Source organism: Cyprinodon tularosa, unplaced genomic scaffold (assembly GCF_016077235.1).
Source record: "Cyprinodon tularosa strain WSP-4 unplaced genomic scaffold, ASM1607723v1 ctg187, whole genome shotgun sequence".
Taxonomy (NCBI): Eukaryota; Metazoa; Chordata; class Actinopteri; order Cyprinodontiformes; family Cyprinodontidae; genus Cyprinodon; species Cyprinodon tularosa.
The window spans coordinates 2162033-2184968 of NW_024038657.1; the positions used below are offsets into that span (position 1 = coordinate 2162033).

The 22936-nt window shown below is 37.4% G+C and overlaps 1 protein-coding gene across 2 annotated transcripts in view; it reads left to right on the top strand.

The window, feature by feature from the left end:
* pacsin1a (protein kinase C and casein kinase substrate in neurons 1a) overlaps positions 1–21599 on the top strand; it is a 51286-nt gene extending 29687 nt beyond the window's left edge. The window contains exons 1-10 of one of the 2 annotated variants that reach the window (XM_038282748.1): positions 556–756; positions 6205–6334; positions 10076–10232; positions 13800–14035; positions 14248–14403; positions 15385–15560; positions 18281–18401; positions 18485–18591; positions 18897–19093; positions 21279–21599. In XM_038282748.1, the coding sequence (XP_038138676.1) occupies positions 6275–6334; positions 10076–10232; positions 13800–14035; positions 14248–14403; positions 15385–15560; positions 18281–18401; positions 18485–18591; positions 18897–19093; positions 21279–21388 (1320 nt within the window). In that variant the 5' untranslated portion in view covers positions 556–756; positions 6205–6274 and the 3' untranslated portion in view covers positions 21389–21599. Of the gene's footprint in view, positions 1–555; positions 757–6204; positions 6335–10075; positions 10233–13799; positions 14036–14247; positions 14404–15384; positions 15561–18280; positions 18402–18484; positions 18592–18896; positions 19094–21278 lie in introns of those variants that run through there. The other variant, XM_038282746.1, reaches the window with a different exon arrangement.
* Positions 21600–22936: the final 1337 nt, after the last annotated feature.

Consider the following 22936-nt stretch of genomic DNA (forward strand, 5'->3'; position numbering starts at 1 on the left):
ATTTAACCTTTAACTTGACTTTGCTGAAAAAAAAGAGGTTGGATTTTAATCTTTTAAACTTGATGTCTGATCAGAGTAAGGGCTGTTGGCATGGTAATGTGCAGGTGTAAAGTTAGTTCATCTGACTGAAATCTTCTTACTGTAACAAGCTTACATGTTGTGTTATGGTTCCCATTCAGTGCTTTAAAGGGCTTCTGACGACTTGACTCTCCGAGTGCAAGACCTTTACGATACCAAGATCAAAGGCTGTCAGCACTATCCTCATGAGAGCAATCCTTTTCTGTCTTTTCTTTCTTTGCCATTTTGCAGTGCTATGCTTATTCCAGTGCAGGTTCTTTAACTTTTATTGACAGCCACATTTTTTTTTCTTTTTTTGCATCAATGGCAAGACAAAATTATGACACGTGAAAGGACCACTTTGTTTTAATTTCATGCCAACATTTCCTCTCTCTCTGATTTAATTGTGCTATCGGCTTCCTTGGCCCTCTTCGTGGTCAAATCCCTCCCCCCTCTAAAGCTATTCAAATGACACACTGCAGGATTATCCCTCAGCCTCTGAGATATGCTGGTTTGGTTAGACCTCAAGTCCTTTCTTGGTTTGCTTTGGCCACAAAGGCCGAAGCTGGACGAAAAAAAAATCTCTAATAGTCATTACAATTTAAACCCTTAAGGAGATAGTCGGATTGCCAGTTTGTGCATATTGGAGGAAGAGTTTTGTGAATTTTCTATACTTTTTCAATAATGGACACAACTGTGGTAAGTGCATGCACTGAATAAAGGCTAGTTAGTGTCAAATGTGCAACAGTTAGATTTGCAGCATAAAATTCTGTGTTTGTAACATCCACACAGACTCTGCAAACACAACAGGCTCTTATAGCAGACTTACAAGATTTAAGATTATAGAAGGGATTGCTTTGTCAGCAAGGATTTTGGACTGTGAGATGGTTGTTAGAAGGATCCAAATGTTTCTTGCACAGAATAGCTGTTTAAAAAAATATTTGTTATATAACAGGATTAGGAGAAAGTTTTTTTTCACAAATCCAATGCATTACTATGTGTTTTTGTGTTTTAACTATGATTCCTTCACATATCCGTAAATGCCTAAGGGAATGTGAGGTGTTTTCACAGTCATTGAGGGGGATTGACCTCAATAAGAGGAGAATAACCCTTCTGTCTCTTGGGTCACACAACAGCCTCCCACCATAGACCAAAACTGTAACTTTTCTGTGGAGTATTTTCCTCTTGCTCTCTAGCCTGATAGGCAAAGGCAACACTAACAATGAACAGGTACAAAACAATCAGAAATGTATTTGCTTCATTGAAGCTTGAATGTGTGTAAAAACAACATTGCAGATTAACAGAAATGTTCAACATTCTTGCCAAAAATCGGCGTTGTGTTAAATTGGCTGGAGCATATGAATTTTGGATAAACAAAGCCTGCACTGTATTTGGATTCAGGCTTTGTGTCAGTGCTTAAATGGATTTCAGGTTAATAGGTATTGTTGTCACGAATGCTGAAGCTTATAGGATGCCCAGACTGATGGACAAGTAGCTGGACCAATGATAATAGCTGGGATTTAAAACTGTACCTGCTCTGCTTTTTTGCTGTATGAGGCTGTATTGCATCATGAATTTGGCAGCCAATTTTTTTTTCGGCTCCCCCTTTCAAAGGCTAACTGTTAATAAACTGCAACAGAGTGGCAACATCAGAATCAGAATCAGAATCAAGTTTATTGCCAAGTAGGTTTGCACTTACAAGGAATTTGACTTGGTGTTGTTGGTGCAGACAAAAAAAAAACAAATAAAACAAAACAAAATAACAAAATAAGATAGAATATAAATATATATATATATATACACAGAAGCTATATACAAATAGTAGACTGTGCGTTAATGTAACGCAGAAATCCTGAATGGGGGAGAGAAACATTGTCCAGTGTCACGGGCGGGTCTTGGCCTTGTTGATAAGGCCGATAGCAGATGGGAAAAAACTGTTTTTGTGACGGGAGGTTCTGGTCCTGATGGACCGCAGCCTCCTGCCAGAGAGTAGTGACTGAAATAGTTTGTAACTGGGGTGCGAGGGATCAACCACAATCTTCCCTGCACGCCTCAGAGTCCTGGAGGCGTGCAGCTCCTGGAGAGATGGGAGGTTGCAGCCAATCACCTTCTCATAAGTCATAAGGCCTCCATACCCACTATTAAACACTATCTTAATGTTATCTCATCTTTAGTAGGGATGCAAAATAGATTTTTTTCTTTATTACCATCACAAATGTAAACATGTGGGTTTTTCTGAACTATGTCCAGCCTTTGACTGGAAATTGCTTTGTTTAGATAAGATTTTTTTTGGCAACAAAGGAAAAATACTGTATCCCTACTGGTAGGTGTGTTAGAGGATCTGAGGCTGTTAGCATGGTTCCATGTCAAATACCCTGAATGTCTTGTTGAAGATCACAGCATCATAGTCCACTTTAAATCTAATAAATAACACCTGTTAAATAAAAAATCCTAATCTGTTTGTTGGTCTTTTAGCAATATTTAATAACCAGACTCAAATTAACCCTCATTCATGAAAAATGTAGTCCTCAAATTTACCTTTGGACTTTAGACAATTTAAAGACAAAGCCAGAGGAGGAATGGTCCCACATTTATATGTTTATGTGCTTAAGACCTGTACAATCTTTCAGTATATGAGTAGATGTTATCCTGTTGCAACATCTACTCCTGACTGCAGAGGTTGTTTAAATATATATGTATAACATAGAGAGCCCACCGCCATTTGCATTAAAGTGAAGGGTTGTTTTTTATAAGAATGTCTGTAATTAGGCTAATAAAATGAATACTTTTATTTCTAGGATTATTTAAAAGCTGTCTACACATCTTTGCTGTAGGGGCCAACAACATTGTGCCTTTTAATAAGCATAAGACTCACTATACTACCTGAACTAGCTTAAATGCATAGCAGACTGTGCCTCGAACGGCCACCTTGCATTCTCATTAGATAACATTACTTAAAAGAATGATTGAAAATCTTATTTAATTATTTGTTTCATTTTGTGTTCTGTTGAAAACATTCAAATGTATTTAAAATTACATGCTTTTTGCTAATTCACAAATTACTATCATTTTAGGCCTATACTTCTTTTACCCACATTGGTGTTTTGATAAAACACAATGTTCCTCACATCACAGGGAAATAGTCTGAGCAGATTGTTGTGAGTGTAGAACATAGAAGGACAATGAAAGCTTCTCAGACATACATAAGAATCCTTTACTGGTGCTTCCATTGCATCTGACTGGAAGAATTGGTTCTGATTCATACCCTGGCAGTGAAACTTTTGAGTCATGAAAGGCGACTCAAGTGATTTGAAGCAGTCCAGAGTGCACTTTTGATGATAGCCAGTGGAGAAAAGCCATGGATGATTAGAGGCTGAGAGGCTTGTGTGAGCACTGGTGATAGCAACCAGGGGCGTGATAAAAACACAGTCCGTCTAAATCAGTGTTCTGTAGATACCCCAACTTCATTGCCTGCTCTGCTGCTGCGGCTTAATACAATCACATAAGATGCAACATGTTCCCCTATGATGTTTTGAGCCTGAACATATGTCTTAAGTTGCTATCCTGTTTTTTTTAATTAGTTTATCAGTTTAAATATTTGTAAAAGTATGCTGTAATTTGTGCACAAAACAAGTTTGGTCAAAGTCCACCAAAGAGTGGCAGATAGTTTTAAGTGATTTCAATCTAATGGATGATCTCATAGAAATTAATTTGTACTTGGAAAGGAACAGATTAATGAATGAAGAAAAATGTTTTGGTGCATTCCACTAAACATTGCAATCTAATGTAATCTGCACATTGGATTTATTATATATTATTATTCACAGTACTGCTTTAGAATGCACATTTTGAATGCAACCTCTCAGAAAGAGGAGTGTCTGTCCAACCAGGATGGAAGGCTGTTGAGCTCAATAAATGCCTTCTTAGTTAATTATTTGTCCAATTATTTTTATCTGAATAATCTTATTCAGATAATATATACTTTCATTGAATTTATAATAAAACGTAACCAGAGATTTAAGATTGCAAGTAAATTTAAGTCAATAATTCAATGTAACAGTTGAAAAAGTAAATGAAAAAAGTCATAATTAACTCTAGTGATAGCCTGTTGACATGTTTTGCAGCTTAGAAAATGTATCAGGCATTTATAGAAGGTAGGAGAAAGGATTGTAGAGTACACTGATCCATGGCTGTAGAATGAGGCACAGCTCTCAGGTTAGTTCTAGTCCATTTCTGATTACACCCCACAGGAGCTGAGTTTGTAGACTGAAAAAGTCCATGGAGAAGGTTTTCCCGACTGATTGGCAGGGAAAAATCACCACTGTAGAAACCTGACTGTCTCTAGCTGAGAGGGCTCGTTCAATAGGAATATACACAGCCTAAGTAAGAACCAGTAAGGTTCTCTTTTTGGTTATATCTGCCAGTTCTGGTGCTAAAAAGCTGGATCGGAAACATGGTTTTGTCTCCTCATTTCCTTTCCCCTTAAAAATTAAAACAGATAATATAACTCAGTTCTTGGCCATAACATTTTCTTAGATCTCCAAGTTTTAAAACTCTTCACTTTGTGTCATTTAAAGCTACAGTGTGTAATAATTACAGGGATATACAGTCAGAAATGTAATATATTATACATAACTATGTTATTTATCATCATCTACGAGCTCAGCCTCTTAACCTTAATATTTGCGTTGCCTTAGAATTCGTTATTTATAATTACATAGGAGCGGGTCTCGCAGCCATGGAGGCAGACATCTTTGCGCTACGGCAGCGCAGAGCCAACAAACTAGCGATTGCGAGATCGCCCATTACGCTCGAAAGTAACTACGGCAAGTTGAGAGAGATGAACTGAGACGGTACTGAACACACAGACTAATGAAATACTATCTGTAAAATTATCTATGTAAACAAACCTCATCACTTGAGAAGGTAGGTGATGCGGATGTCGTGGAAGACATTTTGTCCCGTAAGGCTCGCCGTACTGTTGGGGGGGAGAAGCGGTGGGGGGGGGGGGGGGGGGGGGGGGGGGGGGGGGGGATGTTGATGTTGCTGCGGTCTGCAGTATGGACGTTAGATGTCGCTGAAAATTACACACTGTAGCTTTAAATATATGATTTCTTTTCTGTGTGTAATTTAATTAACATTTGCTGCATCACTTCTGTTCATTTGGTCAGCTGAAAACAGATATTAGGTTGATTAATTATAAATCTAATTTGTGTTTCAACTGGAAAGCAATTGTTGATTCTTCTTATAGTCTTATGATCAACTGTAAACATAACAGGGATATATTATAGTGAAAGTCTCCATCATCCCTAATTAAAACATTATCAGTGTTACAGATCATTTTGAAACATTAAGATAATACCTCAAATCCCTTACTTTTTTTGTAATTCTAAAGATTAAGAAAGCTTTTTTAGCTGGAACATTATTAAGAAAGCCTCATTGCTACCTACCCTCCTTTAGAATTTCATTGTCATGCTGTAGGACAATGAAGAGCTCTCTGTCAGGAGAAAGAAATTAGTCATGAGAGAAAAATGGATTAGACTTCAGAAAAAATTCAATAACAATTTAGCGTAGACCAGGGTTGTGTGTTTTCACCAAGGTGGTTAGATATTGAGCAAATGTCAAACACAGAAGTATAAATCACCTTAAAAGCTTAAGAAAGTTAGAGCTAATTTGAATTAACCAACTAATTGGTGATTATTATCAGCAAACACAACAAGGTGTATAAATAGTGTCTTTATCCTGTTCAAATGTCTGTTTGTATTCTTTTTCTGGGTGGCTGGACATCCTGATTGCATTTTCTTTGTGTGTGGGCTTAATATTTCTTCAAAGCAACATATCCTAAAAGATTAATAGTGAGAAGATTTTAGGCCAGAGCTAAATGATAGCTCCTGCTTTCTTTTGTAGGACACACCGAGATAAAATGCCCCTTAATGTTCCTCAGGGCACAGCACTGTGTGCTTGGTAGGGATGACTATTTTTAGTACATTGTTATAAATGTCTCAGAAGATCCCCCTGTGCTGCAATAAAACTTTCCCTCAATTTAAAAAGGAAAAACTACCAAATTACTGATACACATGGGAACGTTTTGTGTTTCTGATTGTGTGCTGAAACTTTTCTCATGTTTTGATTTTTGCTCTCTTTCAGTGCATGAGGAACCCAGCTCTCCTGCAGAGGACAGGTTTAGTCATTAGAGTGCTTTGCCACATTCAGAAAAATGTCTGGCTCCTACGATGAATCTGCAGGTGCTGACGACACCATGGATAGCTTCTGGGAGGTAAAACATGAAATTCTTATTATTTGTACATATGCATGCAAGACCAAAATAGCCATTTAACATAAAATAACTTAGATTTTAGGTTTTTATGTAAATTCAATTTGAAGGACACTCTTGTGTTCAAGCTTTAACTTTTCTTCTGCATCTTGAGAGGTTCATTTCTTGTGGGCTTTTAAAAACTCCCTACTTTCATCAATTTTGTGAAATGCACTAGTCACCCCTGGGGCTAAATGTGATCACTTTTTACAGTAATTCTGATTTTAGCTCCATCAGACACCAGGATCGCCTTCTTGAAACCACAGCCTCTCTAATAGTGTATTTGCAAACTTTTGCTTTGCTGCTTTTGGAGCAATGGCCTCTTCCTTGCTGAGCGGCTTTTCGGCTCATATAGATGTAGTATTAATTTCACTGGGAAAAATTACACTCTTCATGGTCCGCTACTTTTTCATTGGGGTAGAATGGCACAGTATGCACCAAAACAACTTTAGACCGCAGTAAAGTATTCATGATTCTCTCACAATGTCCTTTTTTTCTTTCATATTCAAGACTATATAAGTGTAATCTGTGAAAAATGTAAAAGTCACGCAATTCCTTTCTTCTGTGTGTATTTTACTCACAGTGTAAGGGTGTAAGCTGGTTTGTTTATACATATATATTATTTTTTTTCTGGGGGGGTAACAACAAATCATTAGGATGCGGAGTGACTAGTTTATTAAATATTGTTCTATAGTTGGGTTATAAGTAGACAGCTAATGATGTCATGTGTGAAGATGTGTGTGTGTGTTTGTGGCACATTACACCCACCAAATTAGTTATAATGAATTCTCTCAGAACAGAGACTTATTTGTGTCATGGCTCTCTTTGCTGCAGAGGCTCAGACAAAGAGACTCAGTTGTCAGCTGCTCTGGAGCAGCCCTTCACCACATGCACCTGCATATAGCATCTTTGCTCTAGCAACACATAAGGATACCACAAGAAATATAAATGTTACTGAAATAATTTTTCCTCTCCCACTGCTGTCACTGAATCTCTTTTGTTAAAACCCAACAATGCTGAGAAATTCATAAAACTGGACCACCTTCATGTTGTTGGTGGTGTGACTTGGGGATCTGTCACACAGGACAAGTCATACAGTACAGGCTGTTTCATAGTCTGCCTGTAGCTTTCATCTCAATCAGTTAACGCACAGGCATGCCAGCGTCCAGACCAATCACAGGACAGCGTTGCAGCCTGCGAACATTTCAGACCTTAGCTGGCCATCTACAGCCTATTTGCCACAGAGAGAGAATATCTGGGGTATTTTTGTCTCCTCCTCGTCGTCATCCATTCCTGAGAATCTATCTGGCTGTATCATACCACTCAAGAGGATTACAGCAGCCACACACACATACGCTTTCACGTACCCATGCAAGCACAAGCCCTTGACATTGCATAACTCCACATGCACAGGCACGAGTAAATCCCCTCCCTCCATTACCCTGCCTTCATGCACCATGAGCTCACACCTCCTGCAGGCACCATGAAGGCGGAGTCATCCAGCAAGCTCCTACTTCTTAAGGCAGTTTCACTTAAGGTGGTAGGATCTAAAATAAATACAACCATTGTTTATACATTACAACCACAATTTGCAATTACATACTTCATTTGGATTCTTTTTAAATTCAGTTGAAGAATGAAACAATTTTGCAGGCTAAAATAACAGTTCACAACTTTCAAGAGTTAAGATATGAATATGATACAAAATGCTGCAAATTATAATATAAAAAAATGACATTTTTTTCCAGGTTGAATAAAAAACCAAAAAAAAAATATTAGTTTGTCCTTTTTGTGGCTTTCCTACTAAATCTTTTAATCTCAGTTGTGTCATCCTTTTGGTGGCTTTTGCGAAAGGGGAGGGTTATGTTATGTGATGTTTGCAAAAAGATAAACAACCCTTATTCTATTAGAACCTGATGGTTTTACTGATTCCCAGAGAGCCTTTGGTAAAAAAAAAAAAAAAAAAATCACATTTGAGAACATAATTTTAGTCTGTTTTAATTGTAATTTGTGCAGAATAGAAAAGCTTTGAAATAGGACTAACTGTTCAGGGATTTTTTTGGACAAAGGGGTTTGCTGTTGTACCTTAGTAACTACACCGTCTTGCAATGCCATTTATATACCCCTTATACATTTCCTTATTTTCTCACACTACTGTCTAAAAAAAAAAATTTTTTTGTTTTTGTTAATTTATTTTACATGGAAAGGATAAATGGTGTTCAGTGTTGTTTCAGACATGAAAATAATTTCTGAATTACTTGAATTTTCTCTGTGCCTTGAGATGACATTTGTTGTGAACTGGCATTACGCTGTGTAAACTGAATTGAAATAAACTTTGGATTTGGTTTCATATCACGACTATGCACCATAAAAATAGTGATCCATGGTGATTATACCTTTTGGTTTCTTTCTTTGCTGAAATTTGATTGTGTAGCTTTAAAGCTTCAGGTTTTAATTTTACTTAAAAACAAAGTTTTTCTACAATCTTATGAGCTGTTTGTTCGGTGATGATCTGTGACAAACTTGGAACGGCTTCATTGATTTCTTTATATTGAGATAGAACAAATAGGAACATAAGTGACGATAAGGTGACTTTTACTATCAGTTGATTTAAGCAGATTTTATTTTGGGGTGTCAGAAAAGGTGAGATTGAATACCATTGAATGCCATGTATTTTAGATTTAAACATTTTTTCGTATGTAAAAAAACCTAATAATCGTGCAGCTCTATCCTATGAAATACAAATAAAATACAAGTTTTTGGTTATAACAAAATGTATACATACTATATATGAATATAGAGTTTAAATATTATTGTCATGATGGGTTCACTAAAAGCGACCCAAGAATGCAGAACACCTCTGACGGACACAAGGATGAAAGTTTAACAGTTTATTTATGGACAAACACACAGAATATACTGGTTCAGGTTCGGGGCCTGGATTCTGGTTCACCGGGGTCTGCGTGAGAGATAGTTCAGTTAGCGTTGTCAACGGAGGTTTGATTTCCTGAAGTTTACTGATTGTACCTCGAGGGTTCTTGAGGTTAGCTTTAGGAGAGTCACTGTTGGTTCTGGAGAAGAGTTCATCAGCAGAGTCCGTTTGCTGCTTCAGCGTCTCACGTCTAATTTGAACAGACCTTTGCTTTGGGTTTTCCAGCTCTAGTCCAGAGCTGCTTGGAGGTTCTCTGTGAATCTTCAGGTTTGGCTCTGAGGGTCGGCTCGGCAGGTTAGCTCTTCCTGAGCTTTCACAGAGGAGGCACAGGTTTCCTGGAAAACAGAAACAGGGATTAGAATCCAAGCTGGATTCAAAAGTCATCGAAATACTCTGAGGATCTAGGCTTAAGCGCTGACCAACTGGAACAACACTGCGGCGTTGAGGTAAGGTCTGAAGACAGCTTAAGTATTGGATCCTCTGATGATCTTGACGAGCTGCAGCTGTGCAGGAGGCTCCCTCAGAGGATCCACGGCGGACTCTGCTGGAGAAAGGTGGAATTTCTCCAGCTCCCAACAATTATTTAATTATAAAAGGCATTAGCTTTTTATATTTGTGCTGTATTCCTTATGGGTTGTATAGTTACAGAATATTGACTCTGTTGATATTCAGCAGTGTTGGTTAGATTTTAAATAATTTTCTTCAATGCTTTTCGCACTGTCTAGAATAGGGAATTTAGTTTCAAGTGTTTTTATGTCTCTTTTTGTGCTCAGGTGGGGAACTACAAACGTGCTGTCAAGAGAGTTGATGACGGTCATCGGCTTTGCAATGATCTGATGGGCTGCTTGCAAGAACGTGCCAAGATAGAAAAAGCTTACGGTGATCAACTAACTGCCTGGTCTAAGAGATGGAGACAACTTATTGAAAAAGGTTAAGCTTTTTTTTTTATTAAAATAAAATGACTATAAAGATAGAATCAGAGAAGGTTTACATAAATGGTTATTTGAAGTTAATATTTTAGCAACAGCAAATAACAATTGGCATCTTATAGTAGTATAAAGTCACATCAGTTACATACTGTGTCTGAGAAAGGCAGATACCAAAGCAGACTTCTGATTATTGGAAACAATTCCAGTATATATAATGTAGTATTGTAAGCAGGTTTAATGTATATATTTTAAACTATCAGCCTGTTTGCATTGGATGGCAGTTTATAAGGAAACCAATAATTATTCATGTTGAATATGAGCACTGGCCTAATGTTGACTTTCCTTTGTAAAATGCATACTTAGGATTTAGGGTTTTTTGTTTGGTTGCTGCTCAGTGGAGCAGTGGTGCCTTGCAGCAAAGGTTCTGGGTTCAATTCCCAGCCCAGGGTCTTTCTGCATGGAGTTTGCATGTTCTCCCTGAGCATACGTGGGTTCTCTCCAGGTACTCCGGCCTCCTCCCACAGTCAAAAAACATCACTGTTAGGTTAATTGGCTTCTCCTAAATTCTCCTTAGGTGTGAGTGTGTGCATGAATGGTTGTTTGACTCTGTGTTGCCCTGCGATGAACTGGCAACCTGTCCAGGGTGTACCTCACCTCTCGCCCATTGACAGCTCAAGATAGGCACCAGCACCCCTCGCGACCCCACTTGGGATTAAGCGTATTAGAAGATGGATGAATGGATGGATGTTTTGGCTTTTTTATTATTATTATTATTTTAAAATTAAGTAATTACAACCGACATGACTGATGTTACATCGTCCCATACAGTAGGTGGCGGTATGGCCATAAAATTCACTGTTGCAATCTGCAACTGAATAAAAAGAAGAAAAGAAAGTAGCAGGTTAATGCAATCAGATGAGAAATGGACAACAGCTGAGGGGGATTAACTAGAGACAGAAGGAGGAAGGTACTATGAGAGAAACACAGAAAAATGGACATAACAACATAGAGCATGGTCCCAACCAAACCAGGGTAAACATCCCAAATAAACCTGACAAAAACAAGCATTAGGAAATGGAAGGCAAGGCAGGTTTATTTATATGGCAGAGTTCATTAGCAAGACAATTAAAAGGGCTGATATGGCAGATCCTCAATGACAAGAATAACAAGAGAAACATAGAACATACTAAATGGTGGGACAATTTCAGTCGGAGAACCTACTGAATAAAATGGGTTGAGAAGAATAGAGTTTGTTTTTTAATCGTTATAACAGCTATGCTTGTTGTGCTGCTTTTTCTTTTATATCACTCACATAGACGAGAAAATCTTTATATGTCACATCCTGTTTTAGGACCCAAAGGGAAACGGGAGCAGGTAAACACAGTGAGCCAGGATTTTAATGTGAACTGAGCAGTGAACATAACAAAAACACGATAGGAGCGCAACACAGTCAATCAGCCCAGGTAACCAGGAGAGCTCAGTAGAATCAGATGACAAGTAAAAGAATGGATAAATGCTGATAGGTGTGATTAGAGAAAAGAAAGTTGGTTAAGGTCGGCCTTGGTTTTCTGTATTATTCCACTTTTGTTGGATAGTGTAGATATGATGCATGTAATTCTTGTATATAAAAACATTTATTATATTTTTAAATTCCTTATGCTCCAACATTAAACTGTATCACACCTTGAAAGCAATATATTCTGCCACATTTATAATAACAAACTGGAGCTAGCTCCCAGCATGTAATGACGCTTTGATGTCACTCGACCTTGGATAAAACCGGATTCCGGAACTACATTCTCGTCTTATTCCAAGTTATTATGCACGGCTGATAGCAATAATCATTGGCTATCAGCCTTTACTGGGCTATCACCCAATCATTTGAAATTAGTGTATTTCTGAATAAGTTTGATTAGAATAATCAATTATATTTCTATCAATTATATTTAAATTTTTTAGATGGATCAAAAATTTGGTATGTAAAAATTTAACAATGTCAGGGTCTTGGTTCTGTTATGTTTTCGTTTGAGTATTCAGTTATACTTTGCTCCATGTTTTCTAGTTTTAATGTTTAATTCCTATTTTGTTGTGTTTTCTGATCATATTTTATTTCTTAGGTTTTTGTTTGCTGCCATTGTGTTGGTCTCCTTTTCCTTAGCTCCTTTCTAGGCTCCTCTCTTCACACCTGCTCCCAATCAGCTCGTTAGTCCTCTCTTTGTTCAGTCTCCCATAGATACTCTCCTTGTGCAGTTCATCAGTGCTTGTTCCTCATCTTACCTCATCTGTCCTTGCCTTTCCCTGACTCCACATGCTCTTTTCTCCTGATGTCTCCATGTTTCTGGTTTGTGTTACATTTTAAGTTGGATTTTTGCATTTTTGGATTCTGCCTCAGTTGTCTGTGATCATTCAATTAAATCTTCAAGAAACTCGCCTCTGCCTCCCTGCCTCTGCATTTGGGTCCTCAAAAACATCAACCAAATCCTGACAAACAACACATCATCTCTGGCTGTCTAAAAAAAAATCTCTTTTAGAGTATTACAGAATCATCAGCATAAAGTGTAACAGTGGAATATTTATAGGATTCAGTACATTTGACACATAAATACAAGTACTTTAGAAGCACTATACAGTACAAAGCTATCTATGAATACTTACGTTTTAAATGTTACTGTTCTTGAAAACATATAAAAAAAAAACATTTCACAAACGGCTCATTACATCATCTGAATAACTGATACTTAATGATGCGTTCAGAAAACTTGAAGAACATTGTTATTTGCAGTTTAATCATAACCTTGACATTCTATTAAGCATCAAAGGTTTAATGTGTATACTGTATTCAAAGATAATTTTTTGTGCATTAAATTAAATAAAAATATGTTGTCTTTTCTGTTATTTGGGGCGCCAAAACCAACATTCATGAAAGATTTTACGTCACAGAATGTGAAACAAAGCTGATCTAATTAATTATGTTGCAGCCTTGGTGAGACTAGTGCTCGATCTGAATACTTCAAATCTGTAAGGACAGTTAAGTGCATCAGTGATAGTTGCAATAAGTGACGTCTAAATAATGCTTTGATCGGGGTGAATCATGTGCGTATGTATCCACTGTGCAATAATGTCAATAAAGCTGAAGGCTGTCCGGATTCATTACAGCAGTCCAGAGCTCCTTTCCTACCCTGGATTATGCTCTTACTGTTGAAGGAACAGTACACAGGGAAACAGGTCAAGAAATTAAAGCACCTAATAAATAACAGAGAAAACTTTGCCATGTATGCTGGTATATCAGTAAATACTTTTCAGGCATGCCTAATATTAAAGATATGAATGAGATTTTGTGGATCAGACCTTTGTTCTTTGTCTAGTTAAATACCTAAAGCAAACGTTTCGGACTCTGGCGTCCAAGAAACTAGTTTAACTAACAGAAGATACCAGGAAAGTTATATACGATAACGTACATATCATATACATTTACTTATTAAATCCACATTTATACTTTATGATGTTTGATTTGTCATGTATTAGAACTAAAATGCTCAGTTCTAAACTTTCAAATTGCCTCTCTTAGGTCCACAGTATGGCTCTGTGGAGAGAGCCTGGCTTGCAGTCATGACAGAGGCGGAGAAAGTGAGTGAGCTGCACCAAGAGGTGAAAAACAACCTGCTAAATGAAGATGTTGAAAAAGTCAAGAACTGGCAGAAGGAGGCATATCATAAGCAAATGATTGGAGGCTTCAAGGAAGCAAAGGAAGCAGATGAAGGTTTCAAAAAGGCTCAGAAACCATGGGCCAAGAAGCTCAAAGAGGTGAGAAAGTATATAGAGGTCTTCAGTAGTCTGCTGTATTAGTTTAGGGAGTTTAGAGCTATGATTAAAAACATTTTTTTTCTTTGAGTTACCCTAAAGGATCTGAGCTAACATATGAGATGCATATGGTAAAAGGTGATCATTGCTATTTTGGGGTAAAAGGTTTTATGTCACTGACTATGTTTTGTTCCTGTACGATTTTGGAAATGTAGATGGAGGCAGCTAAGAAAACGTACCATATGGCCTGCAAGGAGGAGAAGCTGGCTGCAGCCCGAGAGGCCAATGGCAAGACTGAGGCTTCTGTCACACCAGACCAGCAGAAGAAACTTCATGAGAAAGTGGACAAATGCAAACAGGACACGCAAAAGGTAAAATAAAAAACAGTCTTATATTTAATTAGATAAGACTAATAAGATAATTTACTGATCTCTGGTTAAGAACATCAAAGGGGAAAAAAAATGATAACAACTAAGCTTACGGCTAAAAGCATTTAATGAAGGAAACAGTTATGATACAGAAAATTATTTGATTTAAAAAAAAACTAGTATTGATTTAAAGGAACCAATAGTTTTTGCACTTCTTTCGCACTCATGCATTTTACTCCAGAACTGAGAGTGAAATAAACTGAATGCTGCCTCTGGTTCTGAGTAAACTGAGGAAGCAGGTCCCTGAAGACTTGAGGGAACTTCAAGGTTCATACTTGGCAAGTAGCTCAGAAATACATTTTCGCCTAAGGCCATTCGCTTCTTTCGACCCAATAGAAGAATTTTGAAATCCATTCATTGATAAACATGGAGCCATTACAGTAACTGGGGTGGTATATTCCATATTTTCTGTGTTTTTTAGGACTCCGGGAAAAGCATTCTTGGTTAGCTACAATTTCCTGATTCCATTTTCTTGACTGTTTAAGGACACATCCATGATAAACTAACCCAGTGTTAATTACAATATGTACCTTTGTCTAGTTTTGACAGGAATCCTTTTACTTTCACAAAAATGTTTTAATATGATATTAAAGTGATTTTCCAAATGACTCTTTTTAGTTGCCAAAGTTTCTATTAAAAGTCCAAAACAGCACCAATGTTTCATACCAGCTCTGAATCCTTCACTTCCATTAAGACTTGCTGAGATTTCAATTCTCGCTTCAGAATTGTTATCGAAGGAAAGAAGACTTTTTTTTATTTTAAACACCTCAAAAATATTTCCCCTTCCATCATGGAGCGTCATTCTCTGTCAGATTATATATTTTAAAAATGTTACAATTAAAAGAATTACAGCTGAAATGTTCCAGAAATTGTTTATTTCAAACACCTTGCCTTCAGTCATGTTTTCTCTGTCTTCTTTTCCAGGCTAAAGAGAAGTATGAGAAGTCCTTGGATGAGTTAAACAAGTGCACTCCTCAGTACATGGAGAGCATGGAGCAGGTGTTTGACCAGTGCCAGCAGCATGAAGTCAAGAGGCTAACTTTCCTCAAGGAGGCCTTGTTGGACATAAAACGCCATCTAAACCTAACCGAGGGCCAAAAGTTAGTCAATACTAACAGACAAGTCACACTTCTGTATTTTTACCTTATTAGGTTACTTTATTGTTTTGAATCAGCCTTCACACCAGTCCTAACACCATCAGTCCTCAAGGTGGTGCTAAATCTAAGCAAACTTCCTGATTCCTAAGCGATTCTGTAAATTCTAGACTAAGAAAGGTATTTTTAGTCTACTATCTTAGATAAATGGAGCCAGTGTAATGACTTGAGAACTGGGGGGATGTGCTCCAGTTTCTAAGTTTTAGTGAGAACTCCTGCAGCAACATTTTGGATTAACTGCAGCAGACTAATCAACTTTTTAGGCAGATCTGTGTAATAATCGGTTCTACTTAAGATGAACGCATGAATTACTTTTTCGAGATCCTGCTAACTTTAGTCCTTTAATCCTGGACATATTTTTAGATGTAGCAGAAAGGCCGACCCAGTTCTCCAGGCACTCTAAAAGAACTGAGTGATGAACACAGTTGAATGCTGCATTAAGGTCCCGTGATACCAGCACTGTGGTTCTACCACAGCCTGCATTTACAGTATATGGATGCCATTAAAGACCTTGACTAGTCATTCAGTGACACTTGTTAGTTTATTGGCATGAATGTATTTGCACTTGTTTTGAGTTGGTATGGAAAATATCTGCCAATGGAAGAAGATGTAGATTAAAGAAGCAAATATACATATTTTATTTAAGGGTTGAAAACACTCATACTGTAGCATAGCCAGATAATTGCGTTTGCTCGCTCAGTTGAAGGACAAAATGTCTTATTTCAAAATTTCTTTTACTTTTATTTGGATAAATCTTTGCTGTGGTCTGTACATTCTGGCTTCTGGTTCTAAAACATATTTCCTTTCATCTTAGGGGGACATCTTTGTTCTTCTGTAGACCTTTTCAAACTATTGATACATCCAGATGTATCCAATTGTGATTATTTTTAATACGTTCAGTTTAGGAATCATCTTCTTAGATTTTAATTAAGTTTTATGGACTTTAATCACCCATAAATCAAATCGACTAACAGAAGACACTAGCCATTGAACTCAGTCATAATACCAAATAATATGTTAATATATAAGGACTTCCTGATACTTTAGTTACTACATGTTAAGTTAACAAATTTAAAACTTGTGTTCTCAATCCTGGAAACAAAATCATTTAGATACGTCTTTAATGTGAAGGAACAAAAAAAAATGTTAGTTGATTGGTTTGATTGGCCCTGTGTCACATTCGTTACCATTCACTTCAGGCTGAATTATTTCAACACGAGTATCTACCAGACGTGTATTTGTCATCAACAATCTGCCTCACAACGCTAATTAATCAGAGATTCATTCAATGGCATTTCTGCCAAAATGAATTTGGTTCACAGTGAATGCTTGTCATATCCTGGGCCGTGTTTAACCTGTGTCTAATACACAAAGCCAGAAGCCATAGCAAAAGGCTTTACAGGCTCTTAGCCTTTTAGAAGACTCTTTAATCCAGCAACATCTATTTGATTCAATACTTACTGCTACCTTTACTACTTATATATTGCACTACTTTTAACCAAATCTACTACATTAGACTGCTTTGAAAAGTATATTTTCAAGTTCAACTTTTTCATATTTTATCATGTTACAGCCACAAACCGGAATATATTTTCCTCGGATTTTCAACAATGGACCAACAGTACTGTAAAGTGGAAGGGATATAACACATTGCACTTGACAATCTTAAAAATGTAAATCCAAAAGGTTTGCTGTGTGTTCAGGCTTAATTACTTTGATACACCACAATTAAATCAAGTGCAACGAATTGCCTTCAGAAGGCACCTCATGTGCAATCTAATTTCATTATAAATAAGGCTTTAAGTCCTTCACAGCTTGTTTTAGATAATGATAATGAACATAGTCCAGGGTGCACACCCTAAGTTTGCTGAAGACCATGAAGGGTAACACATCTAACATGTAAGAAAGGTGCTCTGGTCAGATAAAACGTCAAGTATCGGTTTGTTGTCTGTTGAAAAACGAAAATTTTAATTGTGTAGCATGTTGTTTGAACTCATCATCACCACTTTGAAAGATATGAATATGGGTGGAGTTCAAGAAGATATGATAAATAAACTAATTAGAGGCTATACAAGGCTTCTCTGGGTTTAGAAACTAATTCTCAAACTCTTAAAACACAATCTGACATTAGTATAGGCTAAGATTTCATTTTCTTTCTGTGTAAACCTAGTAGACAAATATCAAAGGAGCATATTCTAGTGACAGGTGGTTCATCAAAATATTCACTTAGGGGTATAAAAATGTTCAACAATTTTTATTTTCCATTTAGCATATTCCTTCTTTGTACAATCCTGCAGTACTTTGTGTTGGTCCATCACAGAAAACATCAATGTTTTGGCTTTAATGTGACAAAATTGAAAAATGTTCCTGTTTGACGAAAACATTTGTAAGCTATTATGTCAGTTTTTTGACTTTTGACACATTTTTATAATAATAAATTATAATTAATAATAATAGATATTTAGATACATTCTAAATACTTCAGTAGTTCAGGGGTTCCAATTATGGCAGATAATTTAAAGAGACAAAATCCGTTTATGCCCTAACCTCGGATCTCTCAGTCTGGAATCTGAGCCACCGTGTGAGTCCTGGTGCCAGTTTGGCAGCGGTCTGAGCTCCCATCTGGTCCCTGCATTGTCACAATTTGTTCCACTCTTCCTCCTCAGCTATGTCACAATATACAGAGAACTAGAGCGCACGATTCAGGCCATAAGCACACAAGAGGACCTGAGGTGGTTCAGCAACAATCATGGCCCAGGGATGCCCATGAACTGGCCAGTATTTGAGGTATGATATCCACATTCAGAACAAAACTAGTTCACAAAACTGTTTCCTAAATGTATTTATTATGTTGTTACATTGATGTGCAGGAGTACAACCCAGACCAGGCAGCTGCTCCTCCAAAGAAGAAGAAACCAGACGGAGCCCCACCTACTCCAAGCACCGACCATGTGGCTCCCCCTGGTGATCGCAGCAGGTTGGTTGAAGAAGGCTGTTTACATGGTTTACATTTTCTTAAAGAATTCCTTCGAGTGTTTGCTTCTTAAATGACATAATCTCAATTATATATATTTGTTTTCCTCTGTGTATAGAAAAAACCCAAACCCTTTACTCAATCATAGTGATTTTAAGGATAAAGCAACAATTTCACGGTTTTAACAGCAAGCCTGTTAGGATGAAGCCATCATTGGTTAAACTTCTCATCAAATAACATTTTTTAAAAGTTGTAGCGATTGCTTTTTGCATGGGTTTTACTTCAAACATCATTTATACCTTTTTTAGTGTCAGCAGCTATGACAAGAACCAAGCTTATTCGACCGAGTGGTCCGATGACGAGCAGCCCACTTCCTACTCTGGCAATGAGAATGGTGGGAACAGGAATTCATTTGAAGACGATTCCAGCACTGGGAAAGGAGTGCGTGTTCGTGCCCTCTATGACTATGATGGCCAAGAGCAGGATGAGCTCACCTTCAAAGCAGGTAATCATTGCAGCAATGAACATGAATGCAATGACAAGCCATGGTGAAGCACAAATCAACTTGTCCTCCAGCCTCCACTACAAAAATAACAGTAATTAGTCAATAATGCTTACGCTGGAAACTAAATTACAGGCGCTTGCCACCGATTAACTCAAGCTGCTTGAATGGTAATCCAAAAAGAGCTTAAAAAGTCCATGCACGAGTAATAAAGTGAATATTACCTTTGATCTTTATGTCCACAACTGAAACCTGTTTTGAAGTTCATATTTCTTTTACCAATGATTGTGATTTTACCGACATGCATGACAGATGTTTGAAGCATTAAAACTAGAAAACATCCATGTTTCTCTAACTTAACAAAGAACTACAATAAACTGTTCTGGTTGTTCATAGATATTCACCTCAATAGTATGAGCTGGGAGATAAAGCCCCTTGCCAAAGCATCCATGTACCTAATGCAGTTTGCATCTTGCAAAGTGATACAGACACAAAATCTTTATTGCATCTTACATGCGTATGTTGTGATAAACCAACATAAATAACTGTAAAGTGGATAGGAAATTAGATTTGGTTTCAAGTTTTATTCTACAACAGATACATCTGAAAAGAATAGAATGTATTATGCCTTCACTTCCATTCCAGCCAATTTAATTTGAACTCATTCACTAATTAGTAAATGTGCAATGTCCGCTTTTGTTTAATTTAATTTGGTGCAATTAGAATAGGTCTTTTAAGGCTTAACATGCTTGTTAAAGAACATCAGGGAACAAACAGCATCAACAATTTGAGGGATGAAGCTGTGGATAAAGGTTTGAACGTTTCATCTGAAAATTCTTCTAAAATTGGCAACAGTACGCTACAGGACCTGCAGGTTTACAGAACTTAAGTCGATAGGAAAATGATTAGTTGTGCATTTTACAAACCTGTCCTTGGAAGAGTAGAAAAAAAGAATGCATTTTCTTCGGAAGAAAGCCATAAAAAGTCCCACTTACAATTCTCCATAAAAATGTAGTAAGACACCCAATGTGTAGAGGAAGGCTCTCTGGTTGGATGAATTCAAAAATGTTTTAGTCTACATAAAAAATACTATGCGTGTTGGAAAAGTAACATCACCCTGAACACCTGAACACGTCACCTCCACCATGGAATGTGATGCTTTTGTCCTGCAGAAATGTACTGGGGAAACAAGGAGGTTGGCTTGATTTGGTGAAAATGCAGATGGAGGTTAAATACAGCGCAGTACTTAAATAACGCACTAATAAAGTTTAAACTTCAGCCGAGGTTTACCTTCCTGGAAGGTAAATACTCTAAACATGCATCTTTAACCATGATAAAAGGTTTCAGATCAAGAGTTTCCAAAGTGGGGAGAATTATAAGGTTCGACATTTAGATTTTTTTTTTTAGTTTGACCTGTTTAATTGTTTGCACTTTAACATTGCATATAACAAGGGCCACAAACATGCAAAGACTTTTTAGTCAAAAACAGATTGAGGCACACCTATTTAATATACTGGGGTAGATAAAGCAACACTGGACAAATTAAATACAGTAGAATATATTTGACCTAATAATAGAAAATTGAACACTTTTCTCTAATTAAGGCAAACAACTAAACCTACAGAAATATGCTCCTTTTATGCTTACTTTCATTAATATGATGCAGGTTTATTTAATTTCTGGGAAGATAAAAATAAATTAAATCATGATAAAATTATCGTTGAACATTTGAACAACAGTTAAATACTTAATCTAAAATTATATCAAGGTTCTGAGATTCTAGAGCCTTAAAGCTGAATGAGACATTACTCAAAATAATTGCAGCAGTAATGGCAATAACAAATAATATCTAGAAATATTGACTAAGGCTGATTGCATAGTCACAAAGGTAGCAGATTTTGACTATTGGAAGATATTGGTTGAAATTTTATGAAACATAGGCAGAGTTTAAGGGGCCTGTATGGTTGTCTGAAGCACTGGAGTCTTTTTGTAATATATATTAACTGCTTTGCTTTCAGAGTTCTTTTAGCATTCAAAATACATTTTATTAAGATATAAATATTTGTATTCATTAGTAGCATGGAAAGTGAAAAGTCTATTTGCGTTAGTACCTCAAATACTCCAGCAAAACTATTTCCAATTAAAATCTTTCATTTGTGTTGATTCAGTCCTCTCATTTCCTAAACAGGTGACGAATTTACCAAGACGGAGGATGAAGATGAGCAAGGCTGGTGTAGAGGACGTTTGGACAGCGGCCAGGAGGGACTGTACCCGGCCAATTATGTGGAGGCAATCTAGTCACGTGACCTGACAGAGACATGCCGCTGAAGGCAGCTTGAACCCTCCCGTCCAACTGCACCGCACATAGCCAGAGACTTAAGAGCAGAACATCCTTTGCCCAACAGATGCGCCAAGCTGTCTTGCCTAACTAAAACTTAGTAACCTAAAAAGACAATATATCGGTATAGTATATTTTATCCAGCATTGGGGGTGGGTGAAGCTTCACATTAAAAAAAACAGCGGTTGTACTATTGTATACACTCAACTAAAACATGAAGACAGTGCAGGAACACCTTGCTTTCTTTATGTGGCTGTGTTTGATTTACAATGCAGCTTATTATTAACACACAGTGTATTGCAGTGTTCTATTGAAGGGAAGTCAGTATAATCAGTTTTACTCATTTAACATAGATGAGCTTCTCTAACCTGCATTGTGTATATACAGTGTGATGCCATTTTGTGTAGCATTTTTAATGCTGTCTATGTCATTCTTACAGTGGGAATGCTGTGTAGTGTGAACTGTACCACAGACAGTATCCTTTTTGTTTTTCCCCCCCGTCTTAAATTCTGTCCAGCCATTTTTCCAGTGTGTGCAGTGCTATACGTTTCGAACTGTTTCTGAACTTGCATAGCAGCATGTTGCTATGCAAAACGTTACATTCCCTGGGTCCCTGCAGCCTCGTTAAGGCTGCAGCCTGATGCAACACTTCAACGACAAATGCAGCATTACGTGCTTCTGGACATGCATGTGCTCCTGGTTTCACAAGACAAGGCTTCTCGATGAACTGACCTCACATTTGTTTTGTCCTTAAACCTATTGTTATGTTGTCCAGTAAATCCTTTCACTATATCATCCTCATGCAAATACATGGAAAGGATTTACAATTATTGCAGAAGCTCTCATTCATGCTTCAGCAAATCAGAGTTCATTTTGATCAAACTGTGCTACCAAGGCATACAAGCATTACTTCAGAGCAAAGTTGGATCAAGTCATCTTGAGCTTGAGACTGCATTATAGAAGGGATGTCTTGGAAAATATGTGCCTGGGACTCTTATTTTTTTCCAGAGCAAAGGGCATATTGCCGCATGTCAGTGGATAGCTGTGCAACAGACATTTGTTTAAAGATTGCCCCCTCTCCAACTGGACGTGAATGTACTAGTGATTGGGCTTTAAAGAGGGTAAGATGTCTAACCCTTTTCACTGGCACAAAGCAGTAGTAATGTGGCCCTTCCCCAGCTGAGCCAAAGAATGACCCATCACCTCTCACTCCATACGCTAACAACACATATCTTACGAAATAGATGCACTGATTACGTTTTTGCTTCCAGGCCCAGGCAAACTCCCACATGTCTGCAAAACCTGCTCAGTGACCTAGAGGACACATGTCTCCAGTATTGCACTGCATACGAGATGCCCCGACAGTGCAGTATATGGTTGTTTTTAATAATATTCTGCTGTCAAGAAATCACTGTACCTAGTTAAAGTATTCATACCACTTGGATTGTTTTCATCCTACATGACACTTCTCATTCAGTTGGATTATTTGTAATAAAGCCTACACCATT